The sequence below is a fragment of the Mastomys coucha genome, unplaced genomic scaffold, assembly GCF_008632895.1.
Source record: "Mastomys coucha isolate ucsf_1 unplaced genomic scaffold, UCSF_Mcou_1 pScaffold2, whole genome shotgun sequence".
NCBI classification, from domain to species: Eukaryota; Metazoa; Chordata; class Mammalia; order Rodentia; family Muridae; genus Mastomys; species Mastomys coucha.
This window is the reverse complement of record NW_022196902.1, coordinates 2,290,591-2,316,648: the sequence shown is the minus strand read 5'-3', so window position 1 is coordinate 2,316,648 and position 26,058 is coordinate 2,290,591. Positions and strand designations below refer to the sequence as shown.

Sequence of the window (26,058 nt, the reverse complement as noted above, 5' to 3'; positions counted from 1 at the left end):
AACCACAAGAAACTCAAGAAGAAGGAAGACTAAAATGTGGACACTTCATTCCTTCTTAAAAGGGGGAATAAAATACCCACGGAAGGAGTTGCAGAGACTAACAGTGGAGCAGAGACTGAAGGAAGGACAATCCAGCCTGATATAGCTGTCTCCTGAGAGGCTCTGACAGTACCTGACTAATACAGAAGTAGAGGCTCACAGCCATCCATTGAACTGAGTACCGGGTCTCCAAATGAAGGAGCTAGAGAAAGGACCCAAGGAGCTGAAGGGTTTGCAGCCCCTTAGGACGAAGAACCTTGTGAACTAACTAGTACCCTCAGAGCTCCCAGGGACTTAACCACCAACCAAGAGCTGTACATGGTGGGACTCATTGTTCTGGCAGCATGTGAATAGTAGAGCATGGCCAAGTCGGTCATCAATGGGAGGAGAGGCCCCTGGCCCTGTGAAGGTTCTGGGCCCCAGTGTAGGGGAATGCCAGGGTCAATAAGCAGGAGAGGGTGGGTGGTGAGCAGGGGGAGGGGGGAGGGAACTGGGGTTTCTTCTTGTTGTTTTTTGTTTTTTTGGTTTTTTTGGTTTTTGTTTTTTTTTGGAGGGGAAACTGGGAAATATGACATGTAAATAAAGAAAATAATAAAAGAAAAATAAAGAAAAAAATGAAGAAAAAAACATAACAAAAAAAAGTAAAAGAAAAAAGAAAAATACAAGAGGACAGCTCAGCTAATAACTCGGGACCTCCCCACAGTGTTTGAAGCTCCTTTAAGAAATAAAAGGTAAGCCTATTGTTTTCAGCCAGACAGAAAGTTCATGGAAAGTTTAAGCATCTCATTCTCATCTGAACAAAGGTCCAGACAGAGGGCTACACTCAGAGATGGCATGGCTGATGTGACATGGCCTAGGCACAGTGGCATCTCCTTACCCAGTTAATTACTCAGGAGTCTGCATCACTAAAGCTTTGCTCCTGTGGGCTGGGCGAGCTAAGACAAGGTGGCTGGAGCCTGTAGCTGCACGCCTGCAGAGCGTGCTGCCTTCTCTTCACTCGCTGCAGATCTACATCTTCCTGACTGTTAATGATCCACTGTGTGTGCCATGACCATCAGAGCTGGTACCCTCTGTAGTATTGTGTTGGGTGCCCACACTCGTGCACACTGTAGGGTTGTTACTTACTCTCCCTTTTGTGCTTACTGTTACGTCAATTCTCCTCACTTTACCTTATTCTAAATGTTGTACTCAGTTAGACATTAGCCTGCTTAGTGTTAGAAATAAGCTGTGTTCCCTACTAACTTCACACTTAAAGTTAACATTGTTTTACTTGAATGAAAATGAACAGTTCAAGGCAAGGAGTCTGTGGTCAAGATTTCCTCTGACAGGATTGCCAGAGAAATGATAATAAAGACAAAAGGTTGAAGGGAACAGGACTGGTCACAGTGTAACTGAAGAAAACTTAGAGCTAGAATGAGCTTACACTGAAAGAGCTACCTAATACTTATGTTAGTCATATTTAAAAATAAGACATTAACAGCCAGGTGTGGATAGAGGAGGGGCTCATGGGGCCCTACCCTTCATGGCTGGACTACTTTCTATGAGTAGATCAGGGCGATCAATCATTGAGCTTAGTTGTGTGCTCACTGTTGATAATCTCAAGTCAGTACTCACACACATAGCCCAGATTCATCTATAAACTCAGTAAGCATTGCACTCGGAAACCTTTAAAAAAGCTGTTCATGATTCTAAAACTTACATGGCCAAAAGAAAGATCTATAATACCCAAACCATATAATTCTGAAGAGAGATACAAAGGTTGTGGTACTTCTTTTACTGGATACCCCTATGCCTCCCTATCAAAACTCTAGAAATTAAGTAAAGTAATTTACAAGAAAGAATAAGTGTACTAAAACCCAGAATGTGAGTCAAGAAGTCCATGTGTAAAGAGACCTGACATGTCAACCAACAGTGTAGCCTGGGCTACATGTTTGAAACACTAACTCAAAAACAAAAAAATATGAAAGAGAGATAGCTTATCAGGTAAAAGGGGCTTGCCACAGAAGACTAGTAACGCGAGTTTCATCCCTGGAACCCATGGTAGAGGAGAGAGTTGTTCAAGAAAGAGTTGCCCAGAGCTGTATGTGTATACCATGGTATACATATATCCACATGTATGCACTGTCACATTTATATACATCCACACACACCATACCACACACACACACATACACACACACACACACACACAGGCACACACACACAGGCACACACACACACACATAAGCAAATACAAATTTTTTAAAAATTGGAAAAAGGAAAAATGAAAACAACTCTTTGCCCACCTCAAATCTTTCATGCTTTGCTTATTGCTTATTTTTTAAACATGATAGGAAGATAGGAACACATATTCTAATTGTTTATAAAACTTATAGGAACAGCAAATTTGGGGGAAGGGGAAACAAATAAAAACCAACTTTAATATAGCAAGTTTGTGTAAGTACACATATAGGTAAGTGTGTGTGTGTGTGTGTGTGTGTGTGTGTGTGTGTGTGTGTGCGTGTGTAAGAGGAGGAGGAAAGTGAATATAAAAGAAAGAATATGAATTTGATTTTGATTCAAGGTAGTATTTCAGCCTTGTGATACATGGCACAGTGTGCATTCCTGAGAATTTTTCCTGGCTTTTTTAAACTTAATTTTATAAGTGTAAGAATATATTTTACTGTCCAAAGTGTTGAGTTCAGTTCAGGGCGGCTTCCTTGTTCTGTTAATTAAACTTTGGGACATTGAAATTGGCTGAGAAAAAATGACTGAATAGAGAGTATTACTCTATTCATATACTTCTAGCCTACATAAACAAGCAAACAAATGAATAACTAATGAGATGCTAAGGAGCCTGTCTGCCTGCCGCCATGCCACGCAGCATGGGCAGGGGAAGACACTTGACAGTCTTGCCTGCAGCTGCACCATGCTGCATGGGTGAGCAGAAGACAACTTGAGGCCAACCCACCACCACATGCCACACAGAGGCCCACCTGCTGCCATTCCGCATGGTGCAGGTGTCTAAGGGACACCTGCCCCCCGCTGCCATGTCATGCAGCTCCAGCAGGAGGAAGACACCAGAGGCCCACCAGCCACTTGGGCCCCACAGCGGGAGCCACTATGATGTGCATGAGTGTAGTGGACAGATGGGAGAGAAAGGGGGCTGAACAGTTTGAGAGAGATGGAGCTGGAGGCTCAAGCCTGGGGAGGCATTCCCTGCTGGGGGTAGCCTGCCCTGCCACCCGAGGCCAAGTAGAGTCCCAGCGCAGGCTGCCACTGAGGACCACATCTGGGTCCATAGCTGAGCAGCAGCAGGAGTCAGTGTCAATGTCCCTGGCTCTTATTACTGCTGAAGACCATGCAGATCGCCCTGCTTTTGGCTGCCGCCTGCGATATGCTGATATCCCAGGGCTGTACAGAGCTGGCCCACCCCTCTTGATAGCTGCAGCACTCATGAGAGCATGCCTTGTACTTCACCTGCGTGGTGTCGTGGTGGAGCTGGCCCTGATGATGTGGATGTGGGCCGCAGACATGAGAAGTGGAAAGCAGAGACAGCGCTGGAGAGCTCACCCTGGTGGTGTGGGTGCAGAGCTGGCGGGCTGACAATTCAGGTTCAGATCTAGATGTAGGGCTTTGAGTCGGGTCTCGCCAACATCTATCTCATCTCTGAATTTCTGGAGCATGTAAAAGGTCTAATCCTACAGATCCAAAGTTGCAAGAGCTCCATGACACAGGACAGAAACAGGAGTTGTCTTGGTGAAGATCCAGTATTGATGGTGTATCAGAGGGCAGAGGCCTTAAACTAGACCACTGACTCAGAGCAGTGAACACTTACAGTTAAAGAAATGTGGGCAAAAGGGTATAGCATGGGACATACTGTGACATAGTGCAGATTCTGCAACGAGATTTTTGAATGTTTTGTTTATTTTATTTTTTATTATTATTTGGGGGAAGTTGCAAAGTGGAGGGTGGATACAAAGTGACAGAGATATCAGTAGGGTTGGGGTGTGTGATATGAAACTCACCAAAACTCAATATAGTTTTTTAAAAAGAATTCATTTTCTACTTGATTTTTATGTCTTTTTCATTTTCAACTAAGCTCATTTTGGTTTATGGTGGTAGTAGCTCAGTTATGTAGTGCTGTATAAGAAGAGATCCTCAGGCTGAAGAGACAACAATGACCTGTGTTCTCTTCGCACACAATTCTTGGGGTCAGCAGCACTGTGTGGTGCGGCAGGAGGGCTTCCCCTGTCACCAGCTTGCTGGAGAACTGGAGTAAAGCCACCCAGCTGTCAGATGATCTAGCCAGCCACTCTCAAATGTCCTGCTGGCTTCTGTCTGGTAGCCCAAGCCTTGCTTGTCTTATGTGAACTTCATCATGTGCTACCTGGTTCCAGAAACTTTGAAAAACAAATTAGAACTTGTAAATGCCTCTCAAACCTCTGTCTTTGGCACAGGTTGATAGGAATACAGAAGTGCAGTCAATGGATCAGTGTTATAGATCATGTGTTTTTCACCCATTGCTCAAATATTCCAGGTTTGGCATTTATTTATCCCAAGGTCCTTCATTATCACAGTGTTATACTTCTGTTATGGATATTTCCTTCATTTCATTAAATGCATTCCTCCCTCCAAAACAAAAAACAAACAAACAAAAAACCCACCACCACCAAAGAACGCTGTAGCCCCCCCGCTCATTCATACACATACACAAAGGTATTTTGAGACAGGGTTTCTCTGTGTAGCCCCGGCTGCCCTGGTACTCACTCTGTAGACCAGGCTGGCCTTGAACTCGGAAATCCGCCTGCCTCTGCCTCCCAAGTACTAGGATTAAAGGCGTGCGCCACCACTGCCCGGCTACAAAAGTTTTAAGTTCATGCCATTCAGAAACTAACAATGTCTTTTTCTTTGTTACTAGCTTTAAAAAAAAAAGGTACATCATCCTCATCTTACCCTGTAATCCCTTGATAAAGAAGGGCAAGATTCTCAGTTTATAAATTGGGAAATTGGTCAACTTTACATCACAGTATGGAAGGACATTGTCAGGTCCATCTTGTCTCATGCTTGCTGGAGCAATTCTAGTTTTCTTTCTCTTCACACAACCATGTGCTCAGAACCAGGAAAAAAAATGACAGAGAAGAAATTGTTAGATTGCTTGTGATTAACATCATTGTGTTTCTTTCTCCCTCTGCTCACTTAAATGGTGAGAGTAGTTTTCAAAAGCTGTAAGTAGGGGTCGGCTGAGCTGTTAAGAGCTCTGGCTAAAGGACCAGGGTTTGGCTCCTAACACCTACATGGGTCAGCTTACAACTGCTATGTTGTACACTACCATGTAGGTGCTGTGAATCAAAGCCATGTCTGGAGGAGCAGCCAGTGCTCTTAATTAGTTGCTGTGACACATTTCCAGCTGGAGAGTATAATTTATTTTTAATAATATATGGCTAATACTTATTAGTACTTATGTCAGGCCTGTTGTTAGCACCTAACATGCTATCTCTTACCCTCAGATGCATGTGTGAGATCCGCATGCTTTGCAACTTAGAAATGGAGACTGGAAAGTTGAATAGTTTATCTAGTAATATAGTTAATAAATGACAGAACTAGAAATTGAATGTAGGCAGTCTTACTCTACCTACATGCCTACATGTTAACAAAAACTAGATAATTTCTCATAATTCCTAGATATACAGACCTCATTAATTAATTATTTTTTGTTTTATACCAGGATGAAAACTGATAATAAAATTATAATCATTCATCTATTCTCTGTGATTGATATTTATACATACTAATTCAACTCATGATAATTCAAATATACTGTCAAGTATATTTCACAATAATGCCAAATATATGACCTTACAGTAAACAGCATGTCATAATCCAAGGAGAAAGGGCTTGAAGTAAGCATGTCCCTCAAATCTGGCTACATTATCAGTTGTGAACAGAGTTAACATTAAGTTGATAAATAATAATAATGAACATAAACAATAATATGCAATGAGAATAATTACTACTGAACTATATGCACAAATGCAATCCTAGGCCTCTGGCAAGAGTGAATATCACATTGCTATTTCCATAAATGTACAATTTCATTACAGAAATTTTTTAAGATGAAAATACATACTTAAATAATGAAATATAGCTTATGTTCTTATTCCTTTCTAGACTTAATGTTCAAGCAGATCTTAAGGCTTAGACATTTGTATTATTTAGTGTTTTATATGACAAAATATACTCTTTCTAAAGAATGTATGAGAATTTATCATAATTAACTGCAGATATTGAACCAGTCATTTCCATTCTGTGTGTGTTCTTTCTTAGGGTTACATTTTGCCATCTGCCTTTCCAGAGTAAGTGGCTCTATGTGGGCACTGAACGAGGTAACATACACATTGTCAATGTGGAGTCCTTCACACTCTCAGGCTATGTCATTATGTGGAATAAAGCCATTGAACTGTAAGTCTGAGCAATATTCCAAATCTGAATGTATCAAGTCTATCTTTATGTAAAAGCTAGTTAGTGAATCCATGTGGGGTTGACAGGTCAGGAATTCCTCATATTACTACAGATCTTTTAGTCAGTCATAAGTATTATCCTATTTTCATGACAGTTGGTACATTTAAGCCTTCTTATAGTCATATACATTTATGAATATATACTATATATTTTCACCTGTGTTACAGTTGGTAGTTGAAATGTAGTAGTTATTCCTGTTGGGTTGAAAACACTCATTTATTATTTATCTTCTAATTCAATTATTTCTCTTTAATCTTCTAATTATATTTTTTAAGTAGTGGTCATGGACCACAAATTTGTTGTTGCCAGTGTTTATAAAATATCAATGTAAGCTCCTTTTTCATATCTAATTGTCTAGAAATATAAATGTTTGTAAAAATTATATCACCAAGATTAACAAAAACCAAATTACACTGTGGTGGCCAAAATCTCCAGTTGTAATTTTTACTTACTGAAATTTTTTTGTATCATTTCTTTTGTAACCTTTTTATTTAGAATGTTAAGAATAAAGGTTTGAAACTGTTGGCAACAGTCTTTGAAAAATGCATTCCACTGTTTTAATCTTTTGACACACTCAAAAAATGTGCCTTATCTCAAACATTTTGGTGTAGCTAGAATAGTGTGCTTAAAGCTGGTTTTCTAGTTCCGTGGCAAGGGTATCCCTACCCTTCCTTCCTTAGAAGCTGGGTGGGGTGGGAGTTCAGTGTGTTCTTTGAGTTGCTCACAACATCTGGTGGTCTACGTCCTCACAGGTCTGGAGTGGTGCTCTTTCCCAGCCTCCAGCATTCATAAACAGATAGATTCTTTTTTCCAGATACGTGGGCATTCCAATAATACTTTTACCTATATGTTTCACTTTCTCTGGTATAGGAGTAGATAGCATTAATTTGCGCATTTTCAAAATAAAATGAAATAAAATAAACCAATTTTTTTTCTACTTCCAAGCTGAGCTGTAGAATTGGTTGGGTTATCCCAGATGATACTTAGCATTAAATGTTGCATTGTTTTCAAATATTAATGTCACATTGAAAAAGGATTTTCTATGTTAAAATAAATGTTTTGACTAAATTGAAAATTGTCCTATGTAGACAGTGCAATTATCAAGCTTGTTGTCTTACATCCATATGAGTTTTACCATGTTTACTCTGATTGGCAACTGACTGAACTATTTTCTTCATAAATGAATCTTTTATTGTAATGAATATTGAAAGTTTACTTGAGTAAAGAAACCTCATTTTTTTTTTCAGGTCATCTAAATCTCACCCAGGACCTGTTGTCCATATAAGTGATAATCCCATGGATGAGGGAAAGGTAGAATTTTTTTTTTAAACAAACACTTGTTAATTAAATCCATGATGTTTTGACTTTTAAATATGCAAACTCTCCTAGAACTGCACTTGTGCTGAAAGTTTTAGATTGAACCAAGCTTTGTATATCAAATAACACACTGTTGTTATTCATTATGAAGAACCAGTTGAAGAATTAGAATGATTTCTAATTAATGGGGTTAAAAATACTAAAATATTAGTTAGGTTTAATAAATGTAGGTTATTCTTTTGTATTTCTTATTAAGAATATTTTCCCTGATTTTCTGATAATGCAGGCAGGTTCCTTTTTTGGTGGTGTGGTCATTCTTAGCAACTTAATTCACAGCTTTTGTAGTGCTTATCATGTGTTATATTGTCTTATAGTAGTAGTCTGTTATAGAATTATTAAATCCAGGCCCAAGATTTCTACCCCGCCTTTGACCATTTAGTTCCTGGATGAAAGACACACATACCTTTTTGATTTACAACAAGCCTTAAGCAACCAAGAGCTGGGCAAATACTATTCTCTGAGAATAGTATGTTCTTTTCTATTGATAATCTTAGTTATTACTTACTATGTACTATGTTTCATCTGGGGTGTCTTTAACTCCAATTGGCTAGCTCACAGGACCACATTTTCTTTACTCCTAAGCCATGGTGGCATCTCTTTCCTTCTCCTGCCTTCTTCTCCTTGTGATTCTCCTTGGATCCCAAGCCCGGGAACCCTAAACCACCCCCACTATGTCTCTTCTGCATAGCTCTTGGCTATCAGCATCTTTATTCACCAATTAGAGATAACTTGGAGGCAGGGTCACAGGGGCTACATCCATACTCTAAGTCTTGGGGGCCTACACTTAGGATTACAATAGACAGAAGAAAACAAAACCTCAACAATAATCTATATCTCAGCTTCTGTAACATTTTCTTTAGAAATACTCCAATTAGTAATGTAGAAAGGATTTTGTTATGTTTTAAAGTCTTGCTTAATTTTCTTTGTACTCATGTAGTCTATATTTAGCCATTGTTAATTTGAGTTAGTTAATACATTTAAAAGTAATAAATTTTCTTTCCTGTGAATTTCAATTTTCTTACTTAAACTAATCATCTTTCAGGTAGTTCCATTTAGTCCATTTCCCTACCCGTGCAATTTTAGGATGTTAACCTGAATGAGCACTAGAAAGTGTGTTAGAAATCTATAATCCAAAACTTTATTTTATGAAGGATTTGACTCAAATGTTCTCTTCCCTCAGTTAGTGCAAACAGTCAAACCAATAAATTATTTCTCACATTCTCTGAGCTTCCCCTAAGAAACAAAAAGCATACTTGGGCTGTTTACAATTGGCCGATGGTCATGGAATTTTATGATTGGAAAGAAACTTTACATAAAGCAAATGTACAGTAACCTGACTATCACTTTATTCTTCTTTTGCAAGTTACTTATTTAAGAGCTAAATGTCTGAGAGGAAAGCCTGAGAACTCCTACCTGAAGTTACTAAGTCATGTTGGCACTTGTTTGTAGTGTCTCTTCTCCTGAGGACATTACAGTTCAGAGCAGTCCAGCACAGCTTTTTATTAAAACTTTTATATAGCATATTTTTAGTGATCTTTGCCCTCCCTAGCTCTTCCCCACCTCCCTCCCCAGCAACTCCATGATGATCTCTGTCTTCCTCTGTTCCTCTCTCTGTCACTCTAACACACAATGAAAATCAAAACAAACAAACAAAAATCAGCTAGACCAACAAATGCTAAAGTGAAACAAGCTGACCCCCTAAATACATGGAAGCATGCATGCTTGTGCACACACACAAACACACACACACATACGCGCACGCACACAATGGAGTTTGATTTGTGTTGTTCAACTCTTCCTGGGCATGGGGCCTGCCCTGTATAGATTGTGCATAGCTTCTTTGTTGAATTAAATATTTTAAATAAATCCCAGCAGTGTGTTCCTGCTACCCATCCCGATATTTAATGTTCCCGAAAGGAAGACACACACACAACCTTTATATCTTAGTATACTTTAATTAGTGCAATAGCTGAGCCACTTTCTAACCTCTATACGGTTAGTCTACCTCCTGCTGATAATCCAGAGTCATCACTTATTACATTCTGCATTCTACCTTGGCTGCCGTGGATCAAATTGGGCAGCTCTCTGGGCCACACTCTTCTGGCTCCTACATGGCAGCTATGCCTCCTTGTCCTCCACTCTTAACAGGCGTGGCTTCTCCTCTCCTCCACACTCTTCCGGCTCTCCTTCCTCTTGGTCCCAAGCCTGAGAGTCTTAAAAGTCCCACCTTGTTTGCCCTGCCCAGCCATTGGCTGCCAGCATCTTTATTTACCAATCAGAACCAACTGTGGGCAGGGTCCCTCAGTGTGTTCCATGGGAACACTCATGCAAGCAGTTTGGGAGAGTAAAATTAACATTGTCATACAAATAGCATTGGGCCAAACCCACTACACTTCTTGGTTAAAGGTGGGACTTTGTGTCCTTTTGTCCTTGGGTATGGGATCTTGTGTGGTTTGAATCTTTACAGGTCTTGTTTGTATGCCACAGTCTCTGTGAGCTCATATGTGTATCATTTCAGTTGTGTCGAAAGTCCACTGCCCCTGGCCTACCTCTCACAACCTTCTTGCCTCCTCCTCTGCATAGATCCCTGAGCCTGGAAGAGGGAGGGGCTTGTAAAGACATCTTTAAGACTGAGTCCCACCTATTGAATTCCTTCAAGGTCAGCGTCCTAGAGTGTCTTCCACATCTTGGTGTCTTATCTGCAGCCTCTGACTGAGTGACAGAATTTTCCTTATCTTTCATGATGTCCTCAGGAGAAGGGCATCCTGAAGCCCGGAGTTACTATTACCCAAGGGCAGACTTGTCCTCGCTGCCTCCATGCTTTGGTTGCTGTCAGTCTTTTTTGCAGACCTATTTCACCATTTTGCTGACTTCCTCTCTACACTGTAAGGTCCAAATAAAAGTATGTGTAGGTAATGTCCACTCAGATAATTCTGACAGAAACTATACTCTCTTCTAGTCCACAGTACCTGAGCTGTGCAGCTCTGATGGTATGTGTGACTCTCTGACCCTGCCAGAAGTGTGTGTGTATTGCTGCTCTTCTCAACTACAGAAAGATGCGCTCACTCTGTGCAAACACCCCTTTCATTTATTTATTTGGTGGTGGAAATTGAATTTAGGGCTATGCTAAGCAAGTCCTCTGCCAGTACTCTAACTAGATCTCCAGCCTGTTCATTTATTTGCGTTTTAATACAGGATTTTACTATGTAGTACAAATTGTCCTGGAGCTCACAGTCCTTTTGTCTCAAGGCTTCTCAAGTTCATGGGTTGCAAGTGCTGACTATCATGCTTGTTATAAAAGGGAAATTAGAAAGAAACTCATTAACAATATGCAGAATTATTTACATCTTCCCCAGTTATGGAACATTACAGTAGGATCAAATCCTTTTAAAACTGTGTTTTAATTATGAAAGTATCATGAATGTCTATGATGCATCTTAATCACATGGCTCCCTGTAACCTTCTTTCCCCTGCTACTCTTTCAGGACATTTTTTCTCCCCAACAAATTACCTTCTTGCTCTTATGTTTTTATAACTTTTTTTTTAAATTACCATTGGGTTTGATTGGGTTTCATTGAGTTTTCTTGGTGCTGTGAACATGGGTATGACTTATTTACTGTATCACTAACAGCTTTCCAGTGGCTGCATCATGTCAGGAAAATGATGCCCCTCAGGAGCCTTAGCTGTCTGTAGTCCCTCAGCTAGGACAGAGTTTCATGTGCCCCCTCCTCCCATTCCTTCTCTAACATGGACAGGCTTCTTCTTGTTCAGGTGACCACAGTGTCTGTGAACTTATGCATACAACAGCCATTTTATGTCTATAAAACTGTCTCATATCCTTTTTCCCTTTGTCTCACTTTCATATTCTTTGTGTTCCCTCTTCATTTAGTGTGTGTGTGTGTGTGTGTGTGTTTGTACATGTGTGTATGTGTCTATCTGTCTGTCTGTCTGTCTGTGTACATGCTATGGCAAGGATATGACATAGATCCTCCCTTTAGGGCTAAACATTAAATAGTTACTCTCAGTGCTTCGACCAATTAGGAATCTTGCATTAACTGCTACCCATTGCAAAATGAAGCATTCTAGTAGGAGGAAATCCTGTAGAGATTGTCCAAGGACTTTATGGATAACTTAGGCTCCCATGTTCCTTCTCTTCATTTTTGTAGAGAAGATGTAAGAAGATGTAAGGTTATTATACCTTAACCTTTTGGGCACATATCCTTAACTTCACTAGGATTCTGTGGTTGGTTAACACTTTACTATGACTTTCTTAGATTATTAGAATGTGACTAGGCAAAGCTAGTTCCTTAAGGTTACAAGTCTGGAAAGTGGTGCTTCTGTACCTAGGCCTTTTCTTTACACCTTGAGCTGCTAACATAGTGTGTGTTTGTTAATTTTTCTTTTCTTTATTGCTGAATTTTCTTTTCTTCTCTATGGGATATTGCCATATTGTGTATCCAAAAGATCTGGAGGAATTGGGAACGGAGAGGAAACTGTTGGCAGTCTTTCCAAGAGTGCGGGGTTCACCCCTGATAGCTCATGTTCGCCTCACTTTCTCCTTTTTAGTTAGCCCAGGACCCCAACCCTGGAAGGCTGCTGTCTACATGTAGGATTGGTCTTCTACTTCAGTTATAGTAGTCATGATAAACCCTCACTGACACACCCAGAAACATGGATCCTTAGTGATTCTAAATCCTATCAAAATAATAGTCATTTTTAAATATCACCCTGGGGCAGGGGTGTAGGGCAGCAGATGAGCACAGTTCATCTGGCTCCACATTAAAAGTCTGATAGTGAACCAGGCAGTAGAGAACTCAGCTAATGAGAACGCTATGTTATAAAGTAACCCTTCAGTCTGGAAAAGGGTAGAGTGTCACAGGAGCACACCAGACAGGCATTGAATTCACATTTGGTGCTTTGAGCAAGTCTTCAAAAGAAGAAGTTGCTAAGACCACACCTGAAGTATAAGCGGGATAAATCAGGGGACTCTATTTAAATGGCATCCCTCAGACAGAAGGCACTGCATACAAATGCTCAACTATGAACATGCATGTAGAAACAAACTCTAAAATCAACAAATGGAGTGTGTTGGGCAGGAGAGGTATGGGGAGTTGGAGATTTTGGAGTAGAAAGTAGCAATCAGACAGTGATAGATTTTATAGTTGTATAATTGAGTTTGGATTTTACCATTAAAAGTGTGGTGAGGCTGACAAATTTTAAGTAAAAACATACATTTCCCTACCAGCTTTGGATTTCATAACTAGTCCTATAACTGCAATGTGAAATTGGTCAGAAATAAGGTCTCTGTACACTTTCCTGAAAGGAAGTCGGTACTAGAAATGCAGGGATAATAAATTAGAGAGATGCAGAACATCATCTTAAAGTGACTGGATGGTTTTTCTGGTTGACTAGCATTCATGATGACTGCCAAGTCTTTGACTGAGAACTGATTAGCTCTGGTGGTCAGGACACATAGTAGAGAGAACCAGCTTCCAGAGGGAGTCCATAGTCTTGAACGTACTTTCAGGTTTAACATTGGGAAGAGGTATGATTATTGGAATGGTGAACTTAAGTTTCAAATATGGGGTAATTATTTGAAATTAATCAATATGCACATTGAATGAATTATTTGAAATTAATCAATATGCACATTGAATCTATAGATCTTAGTGATCTATAGATCTTGGAAAATACGTAATACATCAAGCACATGCAAATGTACATTTTTATTAGTAATTTTAAGAAATGCGTTAGAATGTAGACTCAGGGCTTCAAAACATCTGCTTTCTCTTTTCAGTATCTAGTGTATTTTCAGTCGCCGATCATGAAAAGCATGTAACTCTGTCATGCTGTGTTCTTGTTTGTCATCTGTGTGATCAGTCACTCCCTGTATAGGTGTCTAATGGTAATAAAGGTTTATGCGTGAAGTATGTGAACGATGATTAGCTTTATTGTCCACAAATAAATATTTTACTGAGTACGTAAATCTTTCCTCAGTAACGTGGCCTTTCCTTTCTCTAGCTTTTGATTGGCTTTGAATCTGGAACAGTAGTCTTATGGGACCTCAAGTCAAAGAAGGCCGACTACAGATACACATACGACGAGGTACCAGCTATGTTTACTCTCACTAAAGATCTTCCAGTGCTATAACTCATGGCATCTTCTCTAAGAAGATGAATTTTCAGTTTCAGCTTAGATTTGATTTTAGGTTAGTTACAGAAGATTTTTTAATTGCACTGAAACAGAGACTTTCTTCCATCCATATCCATTCACATCACTTCCTGTGTCTCTATGTGCAGAGTCAGAGTACATGCTCTTAGACAGTGCAGTCTGGCTTCAAGGAAGACTGTTCTCTGGAATACTTCTTTTTGATTCCATTCAGGCCACACTGCTCACCAGTCACATCCCAAAACAGTAGATGTGCTTCCTCCCACTTGTTAAAAAATAATGTTAAATAGCTTGGTTTAGCTTCTAACCACCAATCATATTTCATGGACATAATTTCACTTACAGTATCTATAAAGGTGTGTCTTATTTTAAGATTGAGGTTTTAGAGTGACTTCAGTATATTTTAAAGTATATTTTAGTTTATTTTAGTATTCTATTTCAAGTTTTGATAGAAACCCTTTGAATAAGAAATGTTGGCATTTGTGATGTCTGCTCACCAGCATGTAAATGTTTTTTAATCTATCCCGTATTACAATACTGTATAATTTAGCTTAAATTTATAAGCACACCAAGAACCCAAATAAGCAGACACTGAATTAATTGAAACTGTTGAGTATGTATGTATAATAGAATTTTTCTTGAGTTTCAGTTGAATGCTTTCTTGCTGTGCTGTGCAATTCCGATAGTTCAGCAGGGCACCTTTTAAAGTCTGTTAACCATTAAGACTGAAAAGTATATCACCATGACTTGAAAATAAGAAATTCAAAGCAAACCACAGGAATTGATTTTCTAAAAATAAGATTTTATAGAGAAAACCCATAATTTAGAGCCAAAACAACCCCCCAAAAGCCAAACACACAAACAAAAAGTAAGTGAACACTTAAAATAATTTCTGGATAGTAGATTAGAAGTATAATATTTTAATAAAAAAAAACCCAAAAGGTCTGTTTGTGGTTCTGAAGAAATGGCATAGCAGGTAAGGTTCTCCTTGATGGACTTAAATGTCTAGAAACAATAGGTGCTTTTCAGAAGATGCAGGTTTGATAGCCAGCATCCATATTGTACCTTACAGCTGTTTGTAACTCCCATTTGCAGAGGATCCAGTGTCTTCTGGCCTCCGTGTGTGTATAGGAACACAAATGGTCCAAACACATAAACACATACATTCAGGCAGAAGACTAATGCACATGAAACAAAATAAAGAAAAGGAAAAGAGGGTGGTCTCCCAGATTAAAACCTGCTTCCATAATTACTCTGTGGTACTGAAAAGATACTTTGATAGTCACCCTGTCATTGATCTTAATCTTAAATATATGTTGTGAATTTTAGATAGTTTTTTTCAGTTCATTAAAACAATTTCTATTCTCTCATGTGACTAATTTCTTTAATCAGGCATTGTTTATGCATTAGTAGGACATATTCTGATAAAATCTTAAGAAAATTCTTTTCCTGAATTTGTCCATAAATAGTGCATATATTATTATCATAGCTTCCAAAGGCAAATTTAAGAAACACAAAGATTAGGAGGGATTAAACAGTTTCAATATAAAATGCCTTATTTGTATTATTATAAGAGGACTATGTTATTTTGAGAATGTAATATTGTCTAGCTTAGAAGCCCAAAAATTTCATTAAAGTCACTGAACTATTCATTAGTAGTTTGATAACACAACCCTTCACCGTTCTGTAGGCTATTCACTCTGTGGCTTGGCATCATGAAGGAAAACAATTTATTTGCAGTCATTCCGATGGCACTTTGACTATATGGAATGTGAGGTCCCCTGCTAAACCTGTGCAGACCATCACTCCTCACGGTAAGGAAACCTTTGCTTTTAAAGACCACCCAAATTGTAATGGACTGCAGTCTACTGGGTTTGTTTTGGGCTTTGTTTTCATAAGTGAAGAATAATGTGATTGTTTCATGGAATGAATATTATGGTATCTTCTGAGTATCATTTCTTCATTTGTGCAAAATGCAGATCACGTTATGAATTGTAAGACACTAAACTTTTATCATCTTAAAATGGTCACAATCTGTTAATGTCTATGTAGCAATGTAGCTGAAACATGACAGTCTCAACTAGAGGTAATTCTGTACATTGAAGCATAGTATCTGAGTGCCAGAGATCATCAGGACTTTGTTGATTCAGTAGGAGGACATCTGGGACTCAGCAGGCACAGACCCATCCTCCTGAAGTGTTTGTCCATGAAAAGAATGTGAAGCAGACCACAAAAGGGAAAATCACATAGGGTGAAGCTGAGGAAATAAGACTGTTCCAAGAACCAGACTGCCTTTACTGCTCTAACAGTGAGCTGCTGTTACTGCATGCATGAGCACTGCCCACCAAAGAAGCTCACTAGGCTTAGGAGTCCAAAGTCCACCATCTTTGTAGTGATGGCAAGGGCCATTCATGTAGACACTCTATCTTAGTAGATATCAAAACTCTAGGACTCTTAGATGGAAAGCAGGTTCAGCATGAGCATTGCTTGTTCACACAGTGTAGACACAGGGAGGCCATTTATCAGCGAGGACACAGTGAGTGCTACCATGGAAGTTAAGTCTTCACACATCAGCCAGAAGCTACTCTGCAAGCTGGTCTTTCTATGGATACCCGATTCAGGCTACAATGAATCTTTCCTACATAAGTGGTATTTTCAGACTCTATAAGAAAGTGTCATAAGCAGACTGAAAATGGCTTCTGTTTGTTTTATAATCCACATCTCTTTACTTATTAATGTACATTTTCCACATAGTAAGGATCTGTTATGAAACTATATTCTGTGGGGCAGTGGACCCTGAGAGGAAGCCTGGGAAGGCTGAGCTAAGGCTTGAACCCTGTGGACCCGGAAGGGATGGTAGGAGCTTTGCCTGCTCCTGGTACCGGGCCTATGCCACATAGCCACGGCCCCCCCCATAGAGAGAATTGTGGCTATCAGTCACGAAATGGCAGCACCCCCAAACCTCTCTTCATGTAGATGAATCATCTCAGGCCAAGTCAATAGGAAGCACCTGTTGTCAGACCTAATGCACCCCAAATTTGTATGTAAGATCCTATGCAGAGGAATAAAGTTGTGTGTGAGAATTACTCCATCTTCTGAGAGCATCAGTCACAAGAGCTGTAACACTGCCTGGAAGAGATTGCTCTCCTGAAGCTTTTGCCAGGAGAAGCTCCTCCCCTGCACTTCACTCAGCAGCCAGCTCTGCTCAGGGCAGCCAGTGCAGCATCTCATCTGGGCAGGCATCAAGGAGCAGCAGCAGAGTTGCAGCAGCAGCAGCAGTGGAGGCTGCAGAGGCACTTCCCCCTCCCTGCTCATGCCTTTTCCCCGTTGCTCGAACCCTCCCACTAGGCTGGCTAGAGATCTCTGCGGCTAGCCTCCAATACACAGACCTGTACTGACAATATCCCACTTTTGAAAAGTTATACACCCTGCATTATTGCAGTATAGATATTAAAAAAACAGTAAAATTGAAATCACACACCTGTAAATAGGCATATATCCTGATCTGAACAGCAAATGAATTAGATTTCGATATAATAGCTCTCCAGTGCTTTAAGCTAGGCAGTTCTTGACCCTATTCGTAACTTTAATACCTGGTAATTTATGAGAAGTACGGGTCAGTTATTTGCACTGTTTCTTCATGATTGGATGCAGGTTGCACTGTTCACCATTCCAGTCCCCAAACAACCAATATGCTTTATTTTTCATTCTCAAGTAGGCTTTATTCTGCATTTGTTCCATATTGGCAGTATTCGTGCATGACCATTTGGTTAAGGATCTGTGTGCTAGCTGAGTCTCTACTATAAATAAAGCTAGACTTTCCCACTTTGAAATTAATAATCAACTCTATTTGTAATTTATGTTCTGATTACTAAATTTGACAGGTTTGGGGAATGCATGCCATTCTTTCTGAGACTTTTACTCTCTAGTTTTCACTTCTGTTGATGTTTCTTGGATGGGTTGGAGCCATAACGCTGCTAAATGAAGATTTTTCTGTTTAATCTTGACTTTTTGTACAACAAATGCATTTTTTTCAGAGCAAACCTGAGGAAGCAATATAGATAAGTTTCTACAGTATTTATAGTCTCTTGGCAGAAAAGAGTCACTAGCTGAACTTACTATTAATACAGTAAGGAAAAGAACTTTTGGTTTATATTTTTTTCAAAGTTAAAGGCAAACAATATGAATACAGTGCACTATTTTCTTGTGGTGTGTCTGAAGAAAGAGAATAGCTCTCCTTACACAGTACAGCTGTCCAATGGAGATGGTTCTAGTTTTATTGCAAGTCTAATTTTATTTCTATAAAATATTTTATATATACCTACATTTTTCAGGAAGTGAATTAGTTTCATGAGTTTTATGATGTCTTCCAGTAAGTGCTTACCTTGCCACTGGCAGTGGTAACCTACCAACACTAGATTTCTGTTACCAGCTGAGTTCTACAGCTAACTCAGTCGACTTCACTACATTATAGTGCAAAGATATCTTATGTATCAAAACAAGATCCCATTTATTCTAATGTAGTATACTTGTGGTACATAATTCTCAGACTGTCAACCACTCATTCTAATAGAAAAACATTTTCTTTCTTTTTTCATTCTTATACTATAACTTCTTGTTTTTAATTTTTAGTCTAATGATTACTAAATTACTTTAAACATACTTTAGTTTTAAATTTTTGTGCATTATTAGTTTGGGTAGATTTTGATTACATGGTTGTAGCCCTGCACAGTATAAGTAGTGTATTAGCACGGCACTTAGTGTGACCATGTTTAATGCTATTGTATTGTGCTTCCATCTTGTGTTGCTGAGGATGGAACCCAATCAGGAATGTTAGGCAGATGCTCTGCCATTGAGTTTATTAGGCAGGTAGACACTCTGCATGCAGAGCTGTATTTGCAGCTCCGAGCTTCATACTTTCTTGAAAGATAGATTCAGAAGACGTAACAAAACATCAGCCTAGTGTAGGATTTTAAAGCAGGAAAGCCAGTTAGGATTTCTGAATCTCATTATTATCTGTAACTAGAAGTGACAAAACTTAATCCAGTTTCCTCATCCTGCTCTGAGAATTGTGTGTGTGCACACATACATACATATATATATGTATGAGATTATCTGGACATTATGATGTGCTGTGTGCATGTGTGATCTACTAAATAGAGATTTGGGGATTATATTTATTCAACAAGATAGATGAATGTTCCCACAAAGTATATTTCAGTTTTCTATGTGCACCTGTTGGTTTGTTTAGTGTTATGAGTTGTTTGGTGCAAGAAGTATAGATGAATCTAAAACGTTTGAGGCTTGCTGAATTAAAGTTGAAAATTTTCTTCCTGACATGACATAGCAGATGATTTTTGATCACCTAACACAAGCTAAAGTAGTATCTCCTTTTATCATAGTCCTTATGAATATCAAACCATTTCCATGGGAACCAGACAACCTGGAGTCTTGTTCCAGCTTTGAGATACATGACAGATTTTGTAAAGGAGTTGGAAGGGTTGTTCAGTGGGTAAAGCACTTATTTGGCTTGCAATTGTGAGAACCAAAGTCCAGATCTTTAAAGTTCTTATAAAAAGTCCAGGTTCATAATATCAGCCACCTATATTATGAGCACTCCCAAGGCAGAGGCAGGGGATACCTTGAGCAACATGGATACCTAATTAGCAGAAATCATCAGGCTTTGAGTTCAGTAGGAGACCCTGCCTTAATTTAAAAAGTGAACAGCCATTAAGAAAGGCATCTGACATCAACCATGAGTCTCCTTTTATATGCACTCTATATGCATGCATGTACCCACACAGATATGAAGATGAATGCACACACACATACACACAAAGACCTCTTATGCAGAAAATTTCTATGCAACTTAGTTTTATTAGTTGTACAGTGGAAGAAATTAATGAGATGAGTAATTGAGTATATAACAACATGTGGAAATTGAGCAGAATTTTGCTTCACAGATTTCCTTTGCAAAGTCGTTTATCTGCAGAGAATGTGTTGTGCAGCAAACTAGGTTAAGCTCTGCTGCTCCTTTTCGGTTTCCTTTTCTGCTATGACAGAAGAGCTTTTATTAAGAGAAATTTTGACAGTCCTGCCATGGCTGTTCTTATTCTGAAGCCATCATCTTGCTTAAGTGATTTTTGTTGGGTCAAGGCCCCCCACAGGCTGCATTGTAGCCCTGGGCTGGGGTGATGTACCATTGGATAGGAATTTTTGTAATTGTCAGCTTCACCAGAATCAGTTGATTCCCTGAGGAAACGGAGATGCTAGACAGTCACAATCAATACTCATCCTCAATAGGAAGTGACGTCTCATTTTCTAGGTGTTTTAAGTTTCTAGAGCATTCTCATCCATACAGTCAGCAGTTTACCAATAGTATACAAATGGGAGCTTTTATCCTGTGAAGGAGCAGAGTTAAAACTAAAATTGGGGTTCACGTGCACAAAAATCAGTATTATGTATTAAGGATGAAACATATAAAGAACTCTACTTATCAACATGCAATTCAAAATAAGCCTAGAAATAAAACCATACTCATTGTTTATATAGAGTTTCCTCAACTTTTGTATTTGAAAGGATTCAGCAGACTCCAGAGCATGCCCAAATAAGAGTGATACTTAAGTTCAAAGACTCAGCAAGACTCAGACGAGTGAGGGCATTGATGGATTTTGATGATCCTCTGTGACAGCTCCCAGGGATAGTCTTGTGCTGTTTCCAGATGCAGCTATCACATCTGGCTTCTGAGCTCCAACTCAGAATCCTGAATCTCTCAGGATTCTCCTGGAAGCATCAAGTTACTGGTACCTATCAGTGCTTGGGGTTTAGGGGAATTTGGACTTTCAATGATACATCATAAGTTGTATTTTTTGTTTTAGCTGAGAGGCAAAGTCCAGATACCATGACACTCCTAGCCTCCTGCTTTAAATGAGCTTGATTTCTTACTAAGTATCATGGTAAATTCTCCCAGCCAGTTATTTTAAAATAACATTGTTAGCATTAGCAGTAGTTTTTTTTCAATTGGCCAATTAATTTTTTAGAAAATCACTTTCTAATTGGAATATAATTTGAGCTGCCTAGGTAACTTAAAATTTACCAACAGTAGTACTAAAATAAGTAAAATAATCCAGACAAGACCAATATAATAATATATTTTCTCTAAACCTAAATATGTAAAAATGCTATTTTATCATGTGACCACACATACAAGACTAAGATATCTCATATTCTTCTCTGTATGCAAAAATATTTTGTCATGTAACCAAACACAGATAATTGGGATATTTCAAAATTTTAAAATCTGATATGTGTTTTGCATTCATAACACATCTGAACTTGGACTGACCACATTTCAGGGGCCCAATAGCCATGGGCAACTTGTGGTGACCAAATTGGACATTGCTCTAGACTGAGAATGTATATGCAATATAACAGCTGTTTCAGCTCACTCTAATTAGCAAAATTAACAGTTATAGACTAATTTTGTCAGATTCATTTTTAACAAACATTTATTATTCAACTGGGTGAGGACCTCCAGTCTTTCAGAGGTGAAATACTATAAATATATTAGCCTTGATGAGCTCACAGTTCAATACCTAAAATGCCTTATAAACTGATAATTACAAATATTTTAATAGGTGCTGATAAAGGCAATTGTACATGCTATATTTTACACTGAAGATAGGTAGAAATCATCTACACATTCAGGATAGCTAAGCATAATCTTGAAGGAGAGGGTTGTTATGAAGCAGAAAAGAGCAGGGTGAGATTATTTTAGTGAGAATGCTTAAAGGTACGAAACAGGACATCATCAGAAACCATAGTATCTAGCGCGGGTAGAGTTCTGACATGTAGCAGGAAGTGAAAGCGGAGCCACATATGATAAAGAACACACATTAGAATATACAGAAAAGTATGAACCTCATGCCAAGACTAAGTAAGTGGCTTTTCAGTTGTACACATAAAATTGACATCTTAAAATCATAGCTTTTATGCTAATACATCAGGATGACCTTCCAGTTAGTGAGCAGTGGATTAAGAGTAAATATAGTTTCAGTATTGGCAGGGAAATGGATATGCATGATGACATTCTGGAATAAATGTCACTGGGTCTTAGACCAGCTCATTGTTGCTGGTGACCAAAGAAGTTAAAGGAACACAGTATTCTAAAAGAGAGGAAAGAAAGAAAGAAAGAAAGAAAATACAGTTATTGTGATTTATTAAATTAGGTTTCATAAGTAATCAGATATTTTTAGTGGTTTGTCAAGGCAATCAGTTTCCAGAGAATTTAAAGAAATTGCCTATGTTTTTATAACTAAAGTAAGACGATACATAGTTGGAAAACATGGTGAGTCACAGCATGTTCTTTAGTGTATATGCACTTAATAAAATCAGAACAAGGGCCATTTTTATTTGATTTAGGAATTGGTTACTTTAGAATTAGATATAAATAATTTGCTTGAGCCAGTGACATCATTTAAAACACTCAAGTTGGGAAAAAATTGGAATTTGCATGAGAAATGATTTGTGCATGGAGAAAAACATAACTTACAAATGAATAAGAAGGTGTGAGACTGAATGTGAGATACAATTGAAGCATTTTCAAAAGATAATTGGGAAGCTAGCTTTCATAGAAAATATGCAAGTCTAGTTTCAGGAAAGCTCAGAAAATGCACTAATGGCCTCTGAATGTTATCAGCTCTGTGGGGCCAGAAAGCCATCTCAGTGTAGAACACTGCACACACTCTTGCAGATGACCGGGGCTAGTTCTCAGCACCCACATCAGGAATCTCAGGGCCGATCGCCTACTCCAGTGCAGGGGAGTTGACACCCCTTCCAACCTCTTTAGATGTCTGCCTTGCACTGCGCTTCTGTCCTGTACATTCTCCCTTAGAATCAGGATTAGTGTTGGGGTTGTCTGCCCAGTGAGTGTTCAGAAACGCAGTTGCTATGCCTAAAAGCTGAGCAGTATAATAAGTAGTCTCAACTGTTTTCCAGAAAGACCATTGTTCATAAGTGAACAGAGAAGCTATTCGAGTCTGAGCTCTTCCTTATTTAAGTTTCTGCTTTTTCATTTTTAATCTTTGTATTTGTTCAAGAATCTATTTAGATTGACTGTTTCTTCTTGAGTCACTTTGAGTACTTAACTTCTGAGGACTTTTATATTTTTATTTTTAATGTGTGTGTGTGTGTGTGTGTGTGTGTGTGTGCATTTGTGCTCGAACGCAGTGCAGATAGAGGTCAGGGAGGGCCCATGGACCTGGAGTTACTACACACCATGAGTGCTGGGAGCTGAGTTAAGATCCTCTGTAAGAATAGTGCATGCTCCTAACCACTGGGCTGTCATTTTGTGATTCTGCCCCTGGTTGTGTGACTTGGTCTTTTCTCTCAGTCTGGCTAAAGGTCAGTAAAAGTTGTTTCACCTCAAAGAAGCATCTGAATTTCTTTAATTTTGGTTACATGATAATGTATTAATGTTTGCATATTTTAGTATCTCCAGTTTTTCTTGCTATTGTTTTCTAACTTCATACTCTTTGGTTGGAGACATTATCTTTCATGAATTTATCCTTTTAAATACTATTAAGATTTCTTTTATGGCCTAATGAGGTCTGCTTTGAAAATGTTTTAAATGTTCTTGAAAAGAATATATATTCTGTTTTGTTAGGTGGTGTGCTTTGTAGATGTCTTTTAATCTAATTAGAATTAGAAGCTTCGATTTTCTTGTTGATGTTCAGTTCCCTTATCAATAGGAATTTCAGTTCCTTTATCCTCTAGAAATGGAGCCATTGAAGTCCTTAACTATTATTATTGACCCAACTGTCTTTACTTCTTTGGCTTAATTTCATTTCATATATTTTAATACCCTGATAGTAAATATGTATTAATTGTGTATCTTCCTGGGGTATTGGCCTTGACTGCCAATGGAAACACATAAGGTTACAGACTTTCTGGAAAATCATTTATTCAAATGTCCTTTACCTCAGAACTTACCCCAAAGAAATAAGCCGGGACTTGCTTGTTTGTTAAGTATTTTCTAGACACCCAATACAAGCCAGAGAGTATGAAAGGAGAAATATTTCACACACACACACAGACACATTTGCTGAACACAAACAAAGGGAAGGAGCAAGCCTGAAGTAGAGACTGGTAGGGTCTTTGGCCCAAGGCTCATGTTGTAAAGGAGGACATAGAGTGAGTGCGGTTGCGTTTATGAGCATCCTTGAGACCATTTCCAATTTCTGTGATTGGCCAGAAGAAATATAATCATGCTGAGAGTAATTAATCTGCTTTTTTTAAAAAATGGAGGATAGATGTTTACATTTTCTTGGATTTTTATGTTTCTGTCATGAACCTCTAAAATTAGATGATGAATAACAATATTTTTTAAATAATGAAAGTACTTATAGCAGTTGTTTTGTTTATAATCATTTGATCATAGTAGAGTCATGGGATTTCCTCTAGAAGAAATGCCATTGAATTTATTAACAATTTTGCAGCCCTTGGTAGTTCAGTAACAATGTGATAGAGATTTCTTTTCCTAAATTGTGCTATTTTAAGATGCTTATTCACTAGGCAGACTGAAATCCTGTTTTCCTTATCTGAAGGTACAGTTAACATTAGGGAAGACTACCATTCATTTTCTCTTGCAAGGACTTAATCACATAAACATTAGGTTATTCTATTTACTTGCTTTTTTGATAGTATTTCACACAGTAATTTAACTTCATCACTATAAAATATCTTATTATTTTGTATTAAATTTTTTAAATTGTCTTAAAACATTCCTTTATGGGTTTCATTATATTTTATTTTCATCTTAATAATTATGCATATATGAAGTAAAGAGTTCTTTTGCCTAATGGTGGGTTTCATTATATTTAATTTTCAGTTTATATATTATCAATGTAAGAAGTTAAGAGTAATGTAGAATTTAATACAGGAAAATATGTTTTAGGAAAACAGTTAAAGGATGGGAAGAAACCAGAGCCATGCAAGCCCATCCTCAAGGTGGAGTTCAAGACGACGAGATCTGGGTAAGGCTCATTGCCATGTTCCTGTTACAGGGCCATGCCAGCAGCATTGGAAGGCACTTTTGAAGCCCTACTGTGGAATAGTCTAGCCTGGTCTTAAGCTTTATGCTTTCATCATTTAATACCATGCATAGGACGAATTACCCATGGGTCTTATGGCTTTAGCGGTTTATTTCTACATGTTGGAAAATGAATCATTTTTCATAGCAGACATGACATACTCTGTTGGTTTGTGGAAACGGCAATGTCTATTTGCTAGTGTGAAAAGTGTAGGAAAATGATGGAATAATTGAAATATATGCCATCCTGTATATGTTACCTAAGAGTCATCTATTCATAAGTTAAATTGTATAAAAAAATATCTGACAGTCCCAGATAAGAACGCAGCTTACTAGGTAAACAAGGCTGCCAGCGATAGCCCACACTGATACTTCGGTAACACTGATGTGATAGAGGTGTAAAAATTAGTTGGTTTCCACAATCTAAATGTCTTAATTTTATGTATGAAATGCTGTATTGAATATTTAAACCTAATATGTATATTTAGAAAAAAAACTTTTAAAGTATTTCTTTGAAAATTCTGCTTCATTTTAACTTCCCAAGGAATTTTTATTTCCATTCTAGTTATTATAGTTGTCTTTACCCAAGGTGTCTAAAGAGTGGGGATCTGTGTAGGATAGTTGAGTGGTCCTCAGATGGAGGGAGCTGAACCAGCAACAGGCTTAGCTGAGACTTGTCCCTCAAGCCACTCAGGCATTGAATTAGAAACTGTGCATTGAGAGCCAGAGAGCAGTTTGATTTACTCTGCGGGACACGCTGATGTTGTTGGCACATTTCCATATCTGAGTTTGTGAACATGGGCCTTAGAGCTGCTGGCCCCCTTCCCCTTTCTAACCTGTCCTCTGACTCCGCCCCCTTCCCCTTTCTAACCTGTCCTCTGACT

The 26,058-nt window shown here is 38.5% G+C and overlaps 1 protein-coding gene and 1 non-coding gene across 4 annotated transcripts in view; both read left to right on the top strand.

The window, feature by feature from the left end:
* Positions 1-26,058, top strand: part of Stxbp5 (syntaxin binding protein 5) — a 152,925-nt gene that overhangs the window by 51,433 nt on the left and 75,434 nt on the right. For all 3 annotated transcript variants that reach the window (XM_031380371.1, XM_031380369.1, XM_031380368.1), the window contains exons 5-9: positions 6,346-6,480; positions 7,788-7,851; positions 13,939-14,022; positions 15,776-15,899; positions 25,040-25,118. In XM_031380371.1, the coding sequence (XP_031236231.1) occupies positions 6,346-6,480; positions 7,788-7,851; positions 13,939-14,022; positions 15,776-15,899; positions 25,040-25,118 (486 nt within the window). The remainder of the gene's footprint in view (positions 1-6,345; positions 6,481-7,787; positions 7,852-13,938; positions 14,023-15,775; positions 15,900-25,039; positions 25,119-26,058) is intronic.
* LOC116097960 lies at positions 2,704-2,835 on the top strand. The gene has a single exon (XR_004121625.1). It is a non-coding gene; the product is annotated as a small nucleolar RNA SNORA36 family (small nucleolar RNA).